Source organism: Lacerta agilis, chromosome 2 (genome assembly GCF_009819535.1).
Source record: "Lacerta agilis isolate rLacAgi1 chromosome 2, rLacAgi1.pri, whole genome shotgun sequence".
Lineage (NCBI taxonomy): Eukaryota > Metazoa > Chordata > Lepidosauria > Squamata > Lacertidae > Lacerta > Lacerta agilis.
The window spans coordinates 46,943,869-46,962,046 of record NC_046313.1 but is presented as its reverse complement, the minus strand read 5'-3'; the positions used below and the strand labels follow the sequence as shown (position 1 = coordinate 46,962,046).

Here is an 18,178-nt window from a genome sequence, read left to right as displayed (position 1 = left end):
TCTTCTGCTTCACGTTTCTCCTGCTGTCTTGTGAAAAGGTTTCTTTAGCAGTTTCCCTAAAACTATATTGGAATATGATTATTATTAGATGAATGGTGTGCTTCACTCCTTAGGCTGCATTTTATGCAAAATTATCTTCAATGGGTTAGGAATGTTCAGTCATTTAAGATGAAGAGTGCTGACTTATTCATATACATCATTTTTCATATGTCTCTGGCCTTATAGCAAAGAAGTCAGAAAGAAGGATTTTATTGCGAGTAGTTTCTGCATGCATTGGCTTAAACCACAGATAGTTTGGATATGTGAACAATATGGCTGTGAAAAATGCTAAGAAGCCTTGGCCAGTGCGGGGGCTGCAGATAATTAATCTTCGACAAATATGCTTCCTTCCTAATCCTCCACATGCCTGTCTAAAACACTCTTGCTTAATTCTGTTTACTCTGCACATCACTAGCAGCAGCCATATCTAATGCCATTCCTTTTTCTTTCCAGGTAATGTATGGAATGTATGGGACGTGGGTGGAGCTGTGGTCTAAACCACTGAGCCTAGGGCTTGCAGATCAGAAGGTCGGCGGTTCGAATCCCTGTGACGGGGTGAGCTCCCGTTGTTTGGTCCCAGCTCCTGCCAACCTAGCAGTTCGAAAGCACGTCAAAGTGCAAGTAGATAAATAGGTACCGCTCCAGCAGGAAGGTAAATGGCGTTTCGTTGTGTGCTGCTCTGGTTCGCTAGAAGCGGCTTAGTCATGCTGGCCACATGACCTGGAAGCTGTACACCAGCTCCCTCGGCCAGTAAAGCAAGATGAGCGTCGCAACCCCAGAGTCGTCTACGACTGGACCTAATGGTCAGGGGTTCCTTTACCTAATGTATGGGAAATGTATGACATACGGGAGCTCCCCCCACCCCCTCCTGCCTTAAACATGCCTTGGCAAGTCCTTAAAGTGCCCAGCTAATTCTTTTAGCTTTTCTTATTTCTTGTACCTAATTTATATTATTATTACATTTATACATTGCATTTCCTCCAAGGAGCTCAAAGTTGCTTACATTGTTCTCCCTTCTCTCCATTTTATCCTCACCTCAACCTTGTGTGATAGGTTAGGCTGAGAGATGGTTGATTGGCTCAAAGTCATCCAGCGACCTTCTTGGCTGAGTGAGGATTTTCACCTAGGAGAATTCAAGAGCACCATGTACATTTGTCAGGGCTGAACCAGCGGTCTAGTCTGGCTTCCATTCACACAAATCCCACTTGCATGTTGCAGTCCCAGGAAGGCCCTGCCATGGGACACAGTGTCTTAAGTTTCCCATCATTAAGTCAAGGCTTATTCCCACACTCTGGATATAATTGCTGGCTACCTTGGTTGGTCTTCTTAGAGAGAGGCATTTTTAAAAGCACAAAACACTATTATTATGTTCCATTTTATGAAAGGCCAAACATAGTGATGGTCTGCTTCTAGAGTGAATCATGATAAGCAGTGACTCAATAGTTATGCAATTATCTTAATCGCCTCTCAATTCTAATGGCTTTGTGATAGATGTATAGGCAGGTATAGGGTTGCATGCAACACAGCACTCCATGAACATTCTGTAAGCCCAGGAACATCTGCCTGAGCAACAGAACATTCTCCTACTCTCCATGCACTTCCTGAATCTCTTCCATGGGTTCCCCAAACCTCTGGAGCAGATTTGTGGAAGGTGTATGGTGAGTGCAAGTGGAGGAGAGGGGGGAAAGTCCCATTGCACTGATGGGACATGGTTTTATACCACTGCATGGCCATGGGTCAGCTGTCGCATCAGTTTCCTATCTGTGAAATGGGACACATCGTGACCTACTGCATAGGATTGTTATGAGGTCAAGTGAATAAAAGATTGTAAGCTCTTTGAAAATTAAATGTACTATGTATAAGATTACTACCAGTAGTAGTATGCTACAATATGGGGAGGGAGACAGAAGCCTTGTCTGTAGAAAGGTCAGGGGAGAGGTCACATCACTTTTGGCCCCCTGTGTACTTCCTGAGTACTAGCTTCGTTATTGATAATTTCTGTGGCCAAAAGCCTAAGCTCAGTGGAGGACTTAATGAGAGCTCTCTGACTGCAACAACCTACCTGTTGTTGTTTTTTTTAATTCCTTACCCCCCACCCTTTATGGAGGGCTTCTTGGCACAGACTCTAGGTGGAATGTCTGCATTCTGCAAGGACAAACAGTGGGGAGGTCCCATGCAGGGGGGCTCAGCTTGGCACCCTGAGAACCCTTTCCTTTCCTTAGCCCAGCGGGACATCATTCCTCTTCTCTCCTTCCACCATGTCAAATATTTATGTTTGCCAGTGCAAGCTGGTCCGCCTCCCCGTTCGTAACTCCCTGGGAGTACCAGTCATCTCTTCCGAGGCCTCAGCTATAAATATCACACTGTCAAGAGGAGCAGCCTGACAAAAGACACGAGTCAGCACTACACTTACCCATTTAAAATGACATTTTGTCAAATGCCATCGCAGGGGTTGGCATATCTCCTGGCAGCACCGGCCTTCATGCTGACTGCCAGATGCCTTTCTTTCTTTCTTTCTTTCTTTCTTTCTTTCTCTCTCTCTCTCTCTCTCTCTCTCTCTCTCTCTCTCTCTCTTTCTTTCACTGTGTTTGTTTATACAATCCCTTCATGGGGCTTGCATCCCATTTGCTGGTGCGATCCAGCCTCAGTACCAAAGGAAAGCTTCCACTTTTTGTTTTTGTTTTTCTGATTTCCATCAACCTAGGCCAAGTAAGGATGGTTACCTGGGAAGAACTGCAGAAGAAAGGGAAACATACACCAGAGCCGTAGGTACGAGGGGGACTAGCCAGGTTTTTTGCCTCAGGTGAAGCCTACAGAGGGGCGCCATTGAGGCTTCCTCTGTTGGAGGGGGGGAATGACCCAGGTAAAATAAAACCAGTGCTCAGAAAGCAGGAAGTCCCTATCTTTCCCTGGAACCCCAGCAGACTCCATTGGATTTTGTGTATTGGGCCTGAAGGTAGTGAAAAGTAGCTATGGCCTGGAATGCAGGATATTACCAATCCTGGAGGGCTGCTACCAAGAATGCAGGAAACAAACCATTTAAAAAAAAAAAAGGAGGGATTTGCCCTCCCTTCGAACCCCCACCTCCCTGAACTGCATCTTAAGAGTGCAGCCTTTCTCTTGATATCAGGTAGCTTTTATGCATAGAGGTTTGTTCTCAGAGGTGGAAAATCTTATCAAGGAGGAAGGCCGATGCCCATATAGATAGCACAGGGATGCTACTTCCCAGCAAGCAGCTGCATTCCCAGCAACCAGCTCCTTTCCTCGTTAAGGCTCTTAGGACATAGGTGCAAACATACATAAAAGCCTATTAGCTCTTCAGCTTGGGCTGCCTTAAAGCACCAAAACCAGAGCAAGCCAGATTCCTTCAGTCCTCTTTGCTGTGTTGTAAGTAGAGGCTCTTGAGCCCTGTGCTGCATTGAGAGTTAATGTTTGACCGGGAATGATCATGTTAATTACTCCACTGCGACAAATGTTACCTATTCAGCCAAAGGCATGTGATACAGCCTGCCACGGACCATGCCACTTCAGAATGCAGGCGGGGTGATCTCTCACCTCAGTACCTCACAAAAACGCAACACACACGCACACTCACGTTCAGCATACTGCACATATAAAATTAAAAAGAACACAATTTTGGAGGGAAGGGTTTGAAGAAGGAAATCTTGTTTTCTCACACAGTACCAGATCAGGGTCAGGCCATATAACTGCTAGCTTGATCAATACCCAAATAAGGACATGGTTCCGTATATTAAATTGCAAAGTGTGGCAATTGCCACTCATTTGGTTGGATATTTAAGACAAATTCATAGTACAGATAGTTAAATGGAAATTCCATGTTGTAAGGAAGGATACTTGACTACCAGTACTTGGACCCAATCAACATGGGATGGTTCTAACCATTATACCCTGTTTGTGATGTTCCAGAGGTATTTGGTTGGCTACTGTTGAAGATGATGCAGGAATAGATGGAACTTTGCTCCAATCCAGAAAAAAACCACAACACTACTTTTTATGTTCTTACTGCTTAATGGGAAATGGATCTCAGAACACTTTCTTTCTTTCTTTCTTTCTTTCTTTCTTTCTTTCTTTCTTTCTTTCTTAAATGCTGCCTTTTTGCCACGGGACCCAAGGTGGTTTATAGTTTACAATATTAACACAAAAAGGTACAAAATATTCTTGGGCTGGCTTCAGGAGCTGCTGGCAGTGGTAGGATGTTGATGAGTGATCGGAGGGAAAAGAGGGGGCATGACAGCAGTCCTGAGTCAGAGGCTGGAGAGGAAGGGGTCCAGAAGACAGCGAGGCAGGCTGCTGAAGAAACTAGGGAGTCTCCCCCTCCTGCTGCAACCAGCTCCCCACCCCCCGTCTCCCAGAAGATGCAGAGAAATGAAAAGAGCAGCAGAGAGATTGGTTGCATGCAGACACAGTCTCTGCTAGGGAAAAAACCCTAGAGAGGAGGGGACTTAGGCAGTTGTGGGAAGACAGGGACCTTCAGTCCTCATAACTGCCTCATAGGGGCAAAACCTACAAGGAAGAGCTGCTGGTTTCTTTGAATTAAGAGTTAACTTCACTGACACCAGTGGGGGTTGTTTGGGTGTGTTTTTTTTTTAAAGAAGTAAGTAGCCCCTGGAAAGGTGGGGCTGCCCCTACTTCTTGCCACCACATAACCCACTTCTTGGTTATGTGGTCTCTGGCCTGGGCTTTCTTGCTTCTACCTTCCCTCAGGCTTGTCCAGTTGCATTTAATCTGGTTCAGTGCCAAGAAAATTGTAAATTAAAGGGGAACAATGATAGAGCTTTCTGCATGTTAGGGGAAACCCCAAGGTTCCAAGAAGTAGAAAAAGAATGGGGGACACACCTTAAGGCGACCTCCCCCCAACCAAATAAGCCAATGAGGACTGAGCATGGTCATTGGCACAGAATATAATGTGCTTGTTGGGTGGGGCATAGAAAACAGGGAGGGGTGTAGAATGGAGCCGAGATAACCAGTGTGGTCCCCTCCAGATAATGTTGGATTCCACCAGCCATAGCCAGCATGGTCAGTGATCAGGCTGATGGGAGTTGTAGACCAATAGCATTGCAATGGCTCCACATTGGCTTCCCCTGGGATGGAGTAATGGAGTATCCTAAAAGGGTAGGTGGCTATTACCTTGGACAGGAGCTGCTCCACTCTGCCACATTATATAATATATTAACTTGGATTGTTGACTTATGCTTCATTTATTGACTGTGCTCTTTTGAATATATGGCAGACACAATAAAAGGGTGCATTCACAATTTCAGGTGCAGTCCATTCGTTAACTTCCTTTCCACCAGCTTCCTTCCACTTTTGTATAGCTGGGCAATAACATTAAATGAGTTCCAGTTTTTTTATTCTCTTTTGTAATAACGTTAGCTCTAACAAGCCATTCTGGTTCAAAAGGGAACTCTTGGCTACACGTCTGGGCACCCTATAATCCCACTGGTTATCTCCACTGGATGTAAATAATGTGTCCCTCAAGTGGTTGAAATATCCCTAATTGCACTGATGCAGTCTCCAAAGAGAATGTCCCGTCTGAGAGGTCAACAGTTCATGGTAATAAAAAATCTCTCTCTCCTCCCAGCTTGTCCATAATCCACATTGCCTGCAGTATGTAATTACGGATTTCCGTGATAAGTCCAGACGGCTCTCACAAAATCTCCTTGCATGTGGATTTTCTTTCATTTTTAAAGGGTGGGTGGGAGTAGAGGCAGAATCAGGGAACCAAACAATTTCCCCCTATCTTTCGAAAGATTTGTGGACACTTTCATTTGCCTGTCCGGTTGCCTCCGGTCACCAATGTCTGAAGTTCTTCACCGCATTACAAATGCTGCTATCTTCCTCTCTGAAGCCTGTTTGTAAATTATCTCACCTTGTGCTGCTTTGCGACCCATCTACCTAAATGCTACGCGCTAATTTGGATGCTGGTGCTGAAGTTATATTTATCTCTTAATGCCATGCGTAGGGACTTACTCATGAGTGGGAGGCTCTGAATCAAACTGAATGAGTCACTGGCAGAAGCCACAGCTTCTTTTGTGAGGAGCCTAGCTGGTCGTTTTGTTGCAGATGCTCCTTCTGGGGCCATGGCCCCATTAGACTCCCAAGTGGAACTGTCGTGACTCCACCTTCGCAAACAGAGAGCAAGGGAAGAAGGCGCTTGAATGACAAGGCCCTTGCAAAGCGTCCCGCCGGCGTTTATGCAAATGACAACATAAATCTGGCCTTCCAGGCTTAAAACGGGATTAGGTTATTGAGAAGCCGCTGCAGCCTGTCCATCCGGCGGCATTTTTAGCTGTTGCTGCAGCAGCTGTTAGGTAGAAGCTTACCGCTTCGCAAACCAGCATGTGATGTCTTATGCTGTATTTTCTGCTGCACTGCTAAAAAAAGGGGGAGGGGGAAGGGGGGAAAGTTAGTCATCCTTTTAAGATGCTTTAATAACTAAGGGCCATTTTTTGCACAACTGCAAACTGAGCTTACTCCTCCCCACCCCACCCCACCTCCATCAGCACAGCCTTCTTTTTCAGATCCACACAGGTCACCTGCTTGCATTTTGTGTTTCTGGCGATCCACCTATCCTGTGATAAGGACCATCAGGTATGCATTCAGTACCATTTAGTGTGGTTTGTCTGCATTGTTTGAAAAGCAAACCCAACTTATACCGATGGGAATCATCCTTCATACTTAAGTGTGTGTGTGTTTACATAAAAAATAAGAAATTTTTGCAAGTGTAATTTGTACCCATTTTAATGTATTCAGGACTCTGAGCTAAAAACAACAGCAACCCAGTTCCGTGCTCAGACAACCCAAATACTGCATGAAGAAAAACTATCTGACTTGGATACATTGTGCAAACAAAATAATTTCATAATGTCTCATATTTTTACTAAGTTAATCTGCAATTGTAACTTTTCTGGACAATTCGCACCTCTCCCACCCAAGTTTTGCTTGTCATCAATTGTGGCAATGTCGAATACAGGGCAGTGAAGCTTCATCCTCAGCCAACAGAGCTCCTAGCCCATTGGCTTTTCAGGACCAAAAGGGATGTTCCTTTAATAGCATAGTTAGAATAACAGAATCACAGAATTGTAGAACTGGAAGGGACCACAAGGGTCGACTGGTCCAAGCCCCTGCAATGAAGAATTTTTTTTACCAAACGTGGGGCTTGAACCCATGACCCTGAGATTAAGAGTCTCATGCTCCACTGACTGAACCACTATAGCCATGGTTGTGTTTGGGCACACATGAGGGGGTGCAGGTTTTCATTGGGATCCTATCACACAGGTAGGAACATAGAAAACTGCCTTATGCTGAGTCTGACCATTGGCTCATCTTGTCCACCTGCCCCTGAAGACACCAGAGGTTGGACCTGGGCCTTCTGCATGCAGGGCAGATCCCATATACTGGGCTGCACTCGCTGGGGACATTTAACCCCAGCTGCACATCCCAGCTGCAATCCTGATAAAAATTCTCTCCTCCATCTCCAACACAGCAGTGTGAGAGTGAGAAAGAAGTTCCTATAAGAAACCACAGCATATGGGGTCAGGCCAGTGGCCCATCCAGTCCAGCCCTGTCAACACTGTCTAGCAATGCTTCTCCTTCAGGGTTATTTCCCAAAGCCTGCTGTTTCAACTTTCTTTTAACCTTAGATGTCAGTTCATTGGCGTTCATAGAAGTGTGCCTGGTTTTCTCCTTGGATATTCACCAGGACCATTTTACTGATACACTTTGCCCTAGTAGATCTGTGAGAAATGAGATGTGGGGCTTATGTCACTTCAGTCTTCCTCTCCCTGCCCCATCCAACGCAAGCCAGGAAGGGAAAACACATTATAGAAGCCCATCAAAAGAGAAAGCTAGTTACTACTACGGTAGAAAAACACACCCATTCAGCAAGCACTACTCCTCTGGCTCCTTTAGATTTCGGCAGGCACTGCTCGCAGGTTTTGTGAAATGGCACTTTAGCTACCTTCTGCTTCCCCCCTCAGCAGACTTGCCAACTCAGGCTGTGCCTCACGTTGAAGTTTATGGAGAAGGAAACTGCAAACATCCCACTTGGGGTCTGTCATCTCAGCATGTGGCTCAGGGGTGTCATTGCAGAGAAGGCTGCAATGATTTAGCTTCTTCAGTCTGACTCCATTCAGCCTCTGGACCTTTTGGCAGCACCAGCCTTCTGGCTGAATAAGGTCCGCTTTAAAGAAGGAGGAAAGGACGTAGATTGTCCTAGGACAGGGGTAGGCAACCTAAGGCCCATGGGCCACAAGCGGCCCATGGGGGTCGTTTCACCAGCCCACAAGCTGCCCCCGAACCAAGTTGCCTGCTTGGCGAGTCCCTGCGTGTTGCACTAAACCAGTGCGGCGTGGGGATTCGCTTCTACAGTGCCAGAAATCGTGTCTGTGCAGACACAGACTCCGGAAATCATGTCTGTGCAGATGCCGAAAATCACAGCTGCGCGTGCGATCTGACCCACGGAGGGATCTCTACTTGAGTGAACCGGCCCAGGCGAGGTAAACCTTGCCGACTCCTGTCATAGGATCTTGAGTAGTAGAGCTGGATCTTGAGTAAAAGGTCTGGAATGGCCATACAGTCAAATGCGCCAACGCAAACTTAGTTCAGAAAAGAAAGCAAATGCTGATAAGTTTTTAGTGAGTTTTATGTTTTGTGTATTGATTCATTCCGTGTTGATGTCTGCTTTTAACCATTCTGTATGTTTTAAAACTTAACTGTAGGCCACCTAGAAATGCTCTTCGTGCGGCACATCAGATTAAATAAATAATGGTAATAACACTTACCAGCTTCTCGTTTCCATTTCCCCAGTGAATGCGTTCCTGAGATGCATGTTCAGAAAGGGCCAGAGGATAATAGAGTGGATTCAACAAAGTTGTTGTTCTAGTAGAAGCCAGTGCAAAAAGTCTCGCTAGCGCTGTGGTACTTCCTGCCCACCTGTTCAATCTGGCAAGCAAAAATTCTGTTGCAGATGGAATGATATCCTTAGGGCAATCCATTGCTTTCCTACAAGCAAAGAAAGGCCTCCTTTCAGAAACAAAGCAAGCCTGCAAGAGAGCAGAACAAAAAGTAGGATAGACTCTTCCTATCCTGTTTTTGTATGCTATGGGATATATATATACTGTATATGGCAAGCATTCAAATACTTGAACCCCATTAACAATACAGCCCAGCAACAGATGCATTATAGTTTTATTTTATTTGCAGGTATATAACTTGTTTCACAACCAAAAGATACTGAAGCGGTGTAAAATAAGACAAAATACAAAGGTTTATAAATTTGATAAATTAAAAGCAACCAATCGATTTACAAATTTGTATACTTCATCTTCCATAAAATGACTGGGTCACCCTTCAGGGAAAGTCTTCTTCTTAAATAAATAAATAAATAAATAAATAAATAATGTCTTCAACAGCTGCCTAAATATCAAGACATTCAATATCATCTGAGCCCGCGGACTTGTGTCTCTTAGACCAGTTGTCTAGGATGTATGGCAATCATCTAACTGTTCTTAAGACTCTTAACCAAACCAGAGTAGAGTTCAAGGAGACAGTTCTATTGCTGGTGCCAGATGACTGTATGTCTTTCACCCATGTGCTTGAATGCTGCATGCTGGCTCAGAATTTGGTCTTCTCTCCCAAGCTGATGAGAGAGGAGGACAGGCTAAAATTCCGCTTCTGCAATTATCAAGCCGTCCGTCTATCATTGTGGAGGCCTGGATGCCAGCGCCTTAGCACAGTGTGTTAGTTATCCTTTGAAGGTAACTCTGTGCGAGTTGTGAGTGACCAATTTAGAGCAAATATCATCACAGCTCTTTATGTCACACATGCAAGCCTCATCGTGTTGGGCAAGCTCCTGTTTTTCAGATCTTATCCCAGGGCTCATAATTGCCATCCTACATCTGTTAATAAGGTGTCACCCATCAGTTTGTAATGAAGACATCAAAAAAGAAAACGCTCCCAAGAAGGAGGCCTTCCCGACAGCCTGACGGTTCATTCTGCACTTTCTGTTTAGATTATGGATTTCCCATGACAGGGAACTCGTGTCAATACTTTAAAAATAATAATAGAATAAAATAGTGGTTTCAGTGCTGCATCCAGCCAGTCATTGTCTGTCTGTCTGTTGTGGATTTACACCACACACAAATCTATCTGTTGGCTGCTCTCTTTTGGTTTTGTTTTAATCAAGGATTGCAATGTCTCTTTGCCGGTTTGTACATTTACAGGAAATTCACATTTTTAAAAGAAGACTCGGGGGCGATGTGGAAATAGGCGCCTCCAAGATGGATTGCCTGACTGTTCTGCAAATCTAGGTGTCTGTGTGACCTAATTAACAAATCACAGTTTGAGACCCAAAATGCTTCCATCATGCATCTGACAAGGGCAAATCCAACCTTTCTGCTTTCAAAACAAAATCTTTCGGGAGCGCCATGTAGCCCCATAATAGTACATGAAATCCCACTCCTCTCTTAGAAGCTCAGAGCCCATCTTCTTGGCAGAGTTCCAGGGCAGCCTGGCGGGGGACACTTTTCCATTTGCTGTCCCTGTGAGGATGAAAACATGAAGCTCCCGACATAAGTTAGATCATTGGTCCATCTAGACCAGAATTGTTTACTGTTACTGGCAGGAACTCTCCAAAGATTCAGAGGTTTTTCTAGCACATCTACTTGAGATCCTTTTAAATGGAGATAAGGGGAATCAAATCTGGGAAAGTGATCACTCTGCTACTTACTCATGGTGCTTCCCCATTTTCTGGGTTTCCTGAAATGTATTTTCTTAGGGCCTACCTTATTTTTGTGATTCTAAGTTGTTTTGAATTGTTTTTAAACATTTTGTTTTAATTGGGACATTAGAGTAAAGGGTGAGCAATTAATAATATTAATCCTATTTCTAAATCAAAGTAATGTGAGGGCTCACGGTTGGACCAGTTAGGCTCCCCTGGTAGATTAAAAGCGGGTGGGGAATGGGCTTATTCCACAGAGCTCCTGGGCTAGTTTATATGTTTTGCTCTGCTCCACCGCACTTGAATGAGGTGTCTGGAATGAAAGATGGTTCAGAATTCCCAGCCATTTTGCTGGCTGCCTTCCAAGGTCCAATGGCTGCTTCCCTTACAATCTCCTGGGTAAAATTAGAACAAAGTTCACTTCTTTCACAAGCACAAAAAGGAAATGCAGAAAAGGGAGAACACTCCAACAGCCAAGATCCATTACCCACTCGTAAGTGCTGGGCCTATCAAAGAAGAGCCCTGTACCATCCACCTGCCCACCACTGGGGGTGGAAAGAAGACTCGGAAATATCATCAGATGTTCCACCTTCTGTTAAGTGCTTCAGTTCTTCTTCTTCCAAGGCATGCAGCCAAAGATGTGTATTTCTTCTTGTTTCCAAAGCAATGGAGGAAGGAAACTGGTATTTAGATATCCTTCCAGTGACTGAAACATACTTCATTGACAGAACTAACCAGTCCAGTTCTTGGCTATGCTGCCCCAGCTGAATGGCACTCACTATTAGCTAGGAGAGAATCCCTTTATTTAACTCTGAAGGTCTAGGCCAGGGATGCAGAAACTGAGGACTTCAAGGCATTGCTAGCATTCAGCTGTTATCATCCCCAACTAGCATGGTCAATGGTCAAGGATGATGGGAGTTGTAGTTCAGCCCACTGGGGATGAGGACTCTCAAGTAGGCCTTGCCTTTACCTCAAGTGGTCCCATCAGTGGTGCCAACACCATTTAATTTTATTTCCCCCCCCCCGATGTTCAAATTATATTAAGAGGGAAGAGGGAAGGACAGAGAAGTTGAGAGAAAATGGCAAATAGAAGAGAAAAACAGAAGGAGGCGAACAGATGTATACAGTAGTAGCAGTAGGAACAACAACAATATAGGAAAGTGGGTTGTGTATCACAGGACATGAATAAAGTGGGTTCTGGTTCTCAAGAGACCTATTGTGATATTAACAGATTTAGGTGGCTATTTCTTGTGATGATTTATGTCACTTATCCACTCATAACCGAAACATTAATCTGTCATCCAGAGTAAATCAGTCAGACGGTTGTTTGGAAGATTTGGGATGGATTCATACATGCACTGAGGAGTATGCTGCCCTATTGCTTGTCTCCCAGGTGACCCTTGAGTTGGACTTGAACAACATGGTACTGCCAGGGCACCATCTGAATCTTGCTGCTGAACTCAGCATGCCATGTAGGCAGCCCAAAGAGGCATTGGATTGCAGGAGTTTATTTATACCCAATTCTGTTGGCAGTGGGGAGGTGTCACGTCTGTAGAGATTATCAAAAGACATCCCAAGTGCTAGCGTCAGCTGCACCTTGTGATTGCAGAGCTGGGATCTCTTCCCTAGTGACATATCAAAGACAACTGAGGAATCTGAGTGTTTTGCAGAAGTTCGTGTATGAATTGCAAATGCATATTAAAAGTTTTTCTAAAAATAAATATGTCTACCTCTACTCCCTGAGAAAGATTTGAGGAAAAACACAGCATTTGATGAAAACATACATTTGCTGGGGGCCTGTACAATCAGATATATTGATGGAAATCAGAATCTAACTGGGGGCTGGATTAACCATTAAGCCAGACAAATTACTGAACAGTTTCTCATTGCCAAAATGCGGCCACGGTGATGGTATTGTTCTTGGGTGAGAGGTGCCCAATAGGAAATAGGTGGGTAACCCAATTTGTACTAGGGGATTGTGGACAAATGGAGCAAGGGAGAGCAACAAAAGGTTCGGAATAAAGCTACAAGATACAGATCTATCAGCATGCATCCCCTGCAAATCCCCTGGGGTTTATATGAGAGTTTCATCCCGAGCACATTGTGTTAAGACTGTAAATTGAAACAATATGATACAATTCCATCTCAATCCAAGATGGGTTAAAGGCAATAATTTAAAAGGGCTGCACAGACTCTAAACTGCACTTCCTTCAGACAATAATAGTGCTAAAATGTGCATTGCATGCACATTGCAGTAAGGGAAGTGTGTGAAAAGGCAGCAGATTAGAAAAAGTCTCTGGCTCCACCGGCTTCCCCACACACCCACTGGTGGAGGAATGGGAATGCAGAGGGAGCGGACCGCCCCTGGCACCACTATTCCGTTAGGGTGCCATTGTGGCAGCCCCCCCAGACATGCGCCGCGTGCGCCCGGTGCCACGCCCCCACAAGCAACACGCCATGCCCCCAGAATGCGCATCACGCGATTGTCTCTTTCTGCCAGTCTCCAGGCCTCTTCCTTGCCCCAAGACTGACCCTTTCCTACAGCCTCTGCTTTGTAACCTGAGGTCCATTTGCCCTTTCTTTCACCTGGTGTTCATACAGAAGGTGCGGGAGAACCCACCATCTACTGTTAGTGGAGACTATGTCCTAAATTAAATTGGAAAACGCAGAGAAGACATAAAGTACCATTCCTGCGGGAAACAAGCCCTATAATCTGAGATTATCCAGTTAATAAAGACAGAACGAAGGGGGTGGAGAGGGAGAGATGCTGTCTCTTTCGTTTCTGTAACTTCTTGTGAAAATTGATTGTTAAGTCCTAGAGAGACTATTTGGAAAACTTCAAAGCAGTGCCTTGGATGTTATTCTCTCATTACGGCTTCTCAAATGCTCAGTTGATCTTGTGAGTTGAGAGCTAAATGCAAAACAAATATATTTGCTCTCCCCATTGTTAGGAAGCTCCCAAAGATCAGCAGGTCTTCACATAAAAGGGCTTCATGAATTTTCATTTATCTGGTGGTTGTTTTGAATGCTAGTCTTGGTCATTACGAGGACAAAGGCTTTTATCATCCACCAGCTCCGTGGTGGCTTGCCTGGAATGGGTTTGTTGTCTCAGAAAGGCAGGACTGAGTGCTGACCCTACTCGCTGAATTCAGTGAACACTGCAATCGTACTGATTCCAGCAAAGTTGGGATCAAAAATTTCCCAATCAGTGCTGTACTTTGCTAGATAAAAAGCATATGTGGAGAAGCGGGAAATCTTGGTGTTCAAGTCTGTCCAATGGGTATCTTTAGCTAATGGAGTCAAGTTGGTGAACTGATGAACTCTGGATTCAAATCTCCGCTCAGCCATGAGAGTGTTACTCAGTTTTAACATTCCTCACAAGGTTGACTTGAAGATTGCAAGAGATGATAGTGCCATGTATGCTGTCCTGAATGTCTTTGAGGAAGAGCAGCATTCAGGTACGGGCAATAAAGTCACATGACACTGAAACAAATTGGAAGTAACCATGAAGTCATAACGTTGGCAAAATTCTTACACATCAGATAGAGTTTTTTCCCTGCACTGAGCATGGTATAGATGTCAGTAGTGCCCGATGGCACAATTTTGCAGAAACCTTTGCTTGAGCTAGGGATGGGCTCATATGTCAATTTCAGGTTTCTCATTTTTCCAATCCTGTGTTTTGTTCCCCACATTTGTACATCAGTTTGTGATGATGGTGATTTTTAAAAAGGTTTCATGAAGATTCACCAGCATTTCTGTGCAAATTTCTCCTAGCAGACACATTTTTGTAAGCGGCTTTGCCTAAGAGACAGCTTTTTTGCAAAGGAATTTTCCTAACACAATGGATTCCCCCCCCCACCTGCCATCACCACCCATGTTAGTTCTGCTAACATATACATTTTTGTACATGTTACTTGGCTGCAGAACTGCACTGGAAAATTCGGAGAGTGCAGATTTTCGAGGATAACTGTGCTTCTGTCTGTGTACTGCTTTGGGGAAGTGCAAAGTAAGGAGATTCACCTCTCTGCCCAGACAGAGCCTACTTTCTCCCTCATCTATCCCTAGTCTGAACAGGCCTTGTCTTCTGTATCACAGTCCTTCCCCTCCCCCGCCTTTGTGCATCGTGGACCTTCGGAAGCCGCATCCCCCAGCATATCTGTGACCTTTGGTAGGCTTAGCAGTAATGGTGCAATGCAGCATTACTGTGTCCTTCTCGGTCACTCGCTTTCGTCGACCGTGTTGGGAGTTTAATGCAATTGCGTATGCCTTGAGAATGTGGTGGAAATGGGGCTGGGTCTCAGCTGCTCTGTGTGATTGACTGGGTATTTTTAGCTCAGTTCTTAGAGCTTAGATTGCCTTACATGCGCCAGCCATTGATTCTGCTCTATTATACTCTCGTTTTGGCTGGGCTTGAGGAGCCGGGGAAGAATACAATGGATTGTTAGAGCCGTTATTGAATTGGTGTCTGGAGAAACTTGTTTCTATAAGGAGAGATTGCCACGGGTATGAGGAAATATTGAAGCTCCAAGGCCTGCTTGCCACTGCCAAGAGTGTGGCGGAGCTAAGTTTAGCTGATGAATGGAGCTGGGGCTGGAAGGCCTGGGAAAGAAAGGGGAGGTCAGGGGTGGTCAGGACCCAGGATGCCCAGCAGGCCAAAAGTGCCACCTTCAGATGCACACAGGCCTCTGTTGCAGAGCCTTACCTGACTCGTGACTGTCTGGTGTACCCTATAAGCCTCTTCCTTACCTTCCTAATTGCTGGCTATCAGGGCACTAGTATAAGCCCTGGATGTCCGCATTACGTCACTAAAGGCTGGAGTAGCTTATGTGTCCCTTAAGAATCCATGCAGCTGCTCTGGTGGTGTACAGGGGCATTTGTGTGTGTCTGTGTCTGACTGTCTGTCTGTCTTGCCTGAGGAGATCACCAGTGGTTGAACTGGTCTTCTGCTATTTTTATAACTCTCCTTAGCTGTTTTTATTATAATTTGTACACCACCTTGAGATGGACGTGGAAGGCTAGCAACGGATCATGGTGATAATCCATGAGCAAGGGAACTGTCCCAAGAAAAGTTGAAAATGTCTGTTTCCTCTGAACTTGAAAAACAAAACCAAAAAAAAAAAAAAAAACACAACCCCACCACAAGCACATCTTTGTAATTACGGGCATTATTCATTTTGAAAGATTGTCCCTCGAAATGCAGCCATTTAATCTGAGTGATCTGCTGGTAGGTGGGTGGGTGTTTTCCTGTTCCTTTGAACGGAGACAGACTTGAAAGATGCATATTGTCAGTCACCCACCAGTAACCTCCTCCTCCTTTTTTTGCCATGGGGAAACAAAGCATCTGGGCTGTCCTCCAGGGGGCTTGGCCTCTCGCACACTAGAAAGTAGTGGGAGTGATATTTCCAAGAGCACAGAAATGTTAATCTTAGAGTCTGCATAATGGGATATTATCATGTTGATACTAGAAATACAAAACCCAAGCATTTCTTGCGAAAGCTGGCCAAGGTTGCAGCATCATTCCCAAATGGAAATACTAGATGTTGAGTGTGGAGAAAGTGCTCTGTTTTGCTTTATCCTTCAGTTTCTTTTGAATGGCATTGATGCACATATTCAAAGTCAGCAAAAGTAATAATAATCACAATCAGGTACAAGTTGTCACTTCTAATTTAAGAAGGGGAATGAGATGAATAGAACTAAATTCTGAAAATCTTGCAGACAAGTCAGTAAGACATAATTATAATTCACCAGCAGGTAATAATGTGGAAAAGAAAAATAATCTCGGGGTTTTTAGTTTTAATACATTGGAGGAGGGGCAGGAAATGCCTCATTTTACAGCATTCATGTCCTTCAGTACATGCTTGCTTTAGAGGCACAACTCTTACTACACACTGCTCTCAGTTGTATTTTCCCAGTCATTTTATGTATTTATTTAAAACGTTTCTGTATCCCCTTTCATCAGTAATACCAGGTCAGGTCAGAATAAGAGCCGCTGGGAGTCATTTAGAACTATATCTGCCATCTTTAATTTGCTTTTTTAAAGTTTCAATGTGGTTATTTTATAAAATTTTGTTTTGTTGTAAAAGGAATTCTTTTGAAGAACAGGCTAAAAATACCTCAGTAAATAAACAAATGTGGAACTGTTGCCGTTTTGGAGCTTGAAGGCTTTCTATAGGTGGCAGCCTGCCTTCAAGTGGTTTTAAGTCCTCTTTGTTTTAGGAAGGTTTGGACTTTGGTTTCTTAGCTCCACATTAGTGTGGGTTTTTATTGTGTAACATTTGGACACCCCTTAAAGACACCAGTGATCCGATCTACACCTTGTGAAGGCATGTGTGATGATATTTGACCTCATTTGTTTTCCCCCGAGGATCGGCAAGCCAGAAAAAGCTCACCATCCTTTTTCTCTTTTACATCCACAGTATGAAGTGTCTGGTGAGGAACACCTCTACTCTGATTTCCCAGAGATTGATTTGTCCCAGTTGGATGCCGGTGACTTTGACTCAGCCAGTTGCTTCAATGAGCTGCAGTGGTGTTGCGATCACTCTGAAACAGAGTCCAGCCAGTACAGTACAGATGACTCCGAGCTTTTTCAGGTACACTTCGCCACGGGATTCCCTGCGCCACTGTGGGAAATTTACTCTGGGTCACAACTTCACAATTTTGCGTGTATCTCCCCACCACCACCCAAAAAAAAACCCTATAATACTGTCGTTGGCAATATGTTGGTTCTGGGAGCCCACTGCAGAGAAGAAAACACATTTCTAGAGGAAATAAGTGTATGCTATGGCCATTATTCTTCATGAGAAGGAGAACAGTGAAGGAATCAATGTAGCACACGTTGATTGTACTTGAATGATCCATAGGTAGGAGGGAAGAATGTAGTTTTCTGTTTGCAGGTCTTCTGACAAAACATTTCTAGTCAGCAGCAGACAGTGTGGTGGGATGGAGGCCCTTACCTGACCTCTTGGCAGGTGAGTCGCTACTGCTTACTTGGAGAGGGAGGGACAAGGCAGCTGGAAGGACGATACCATGCAAATACACTGGGAGGAGTTCCGGATTGAACTCCACTGGTGTTTTTGCAGCTCACCACCACTGTGCCCCTCCCAATAAGTAGCAGTGACTCACTAGCCAATCCCCGCCACAACATCAGTTTGTTTTCTTCATGATTCTGTGAAGGAAGAACACATAGAAATCTGGCCTTCATTTGTCCAAGGAAAGGTAAAGGGTGATCTCTTGTTATTCTAAGGTGGCCTTCTTCATCCTTAGGTCCCCAAATATTCTTGGACCACATCTCCCATCATTTGTGACCATTGGATAAACGAGCTGGGGATAATGGGGGGTTGTAGCCCAGCAACACCTGGGGATGCATGTCTGAACAGTTCGGATCTAAAGTACTATTAC

General features: G+C 44.6%; 1 protein-coding gene across 2 annotated transcripts in view; it reads left to right on the top strand.

Annotated features, from left to right (window-relative positions):
• Nucleotides 1-18,178, top strand: part of PPARGC1B (PPARG coactivator 1 beta) — a 101,344-nt gene that overhangs the window by 59,226 nt on the left and 23,940 nt on the right. For both annotated transcript variants that reach the window (XM_033139892.1, XM_033139893.1), the window contains exon 2: nt 17,197-17,370. In XM_033139892.1, coding sequence (XP_032995783.1) covers nt 17,197-17,370 — 174 coding nt within the window. The remainder of the gene's footprint in view (nt 1-17,196; nt 17,371-18,178) is intronic.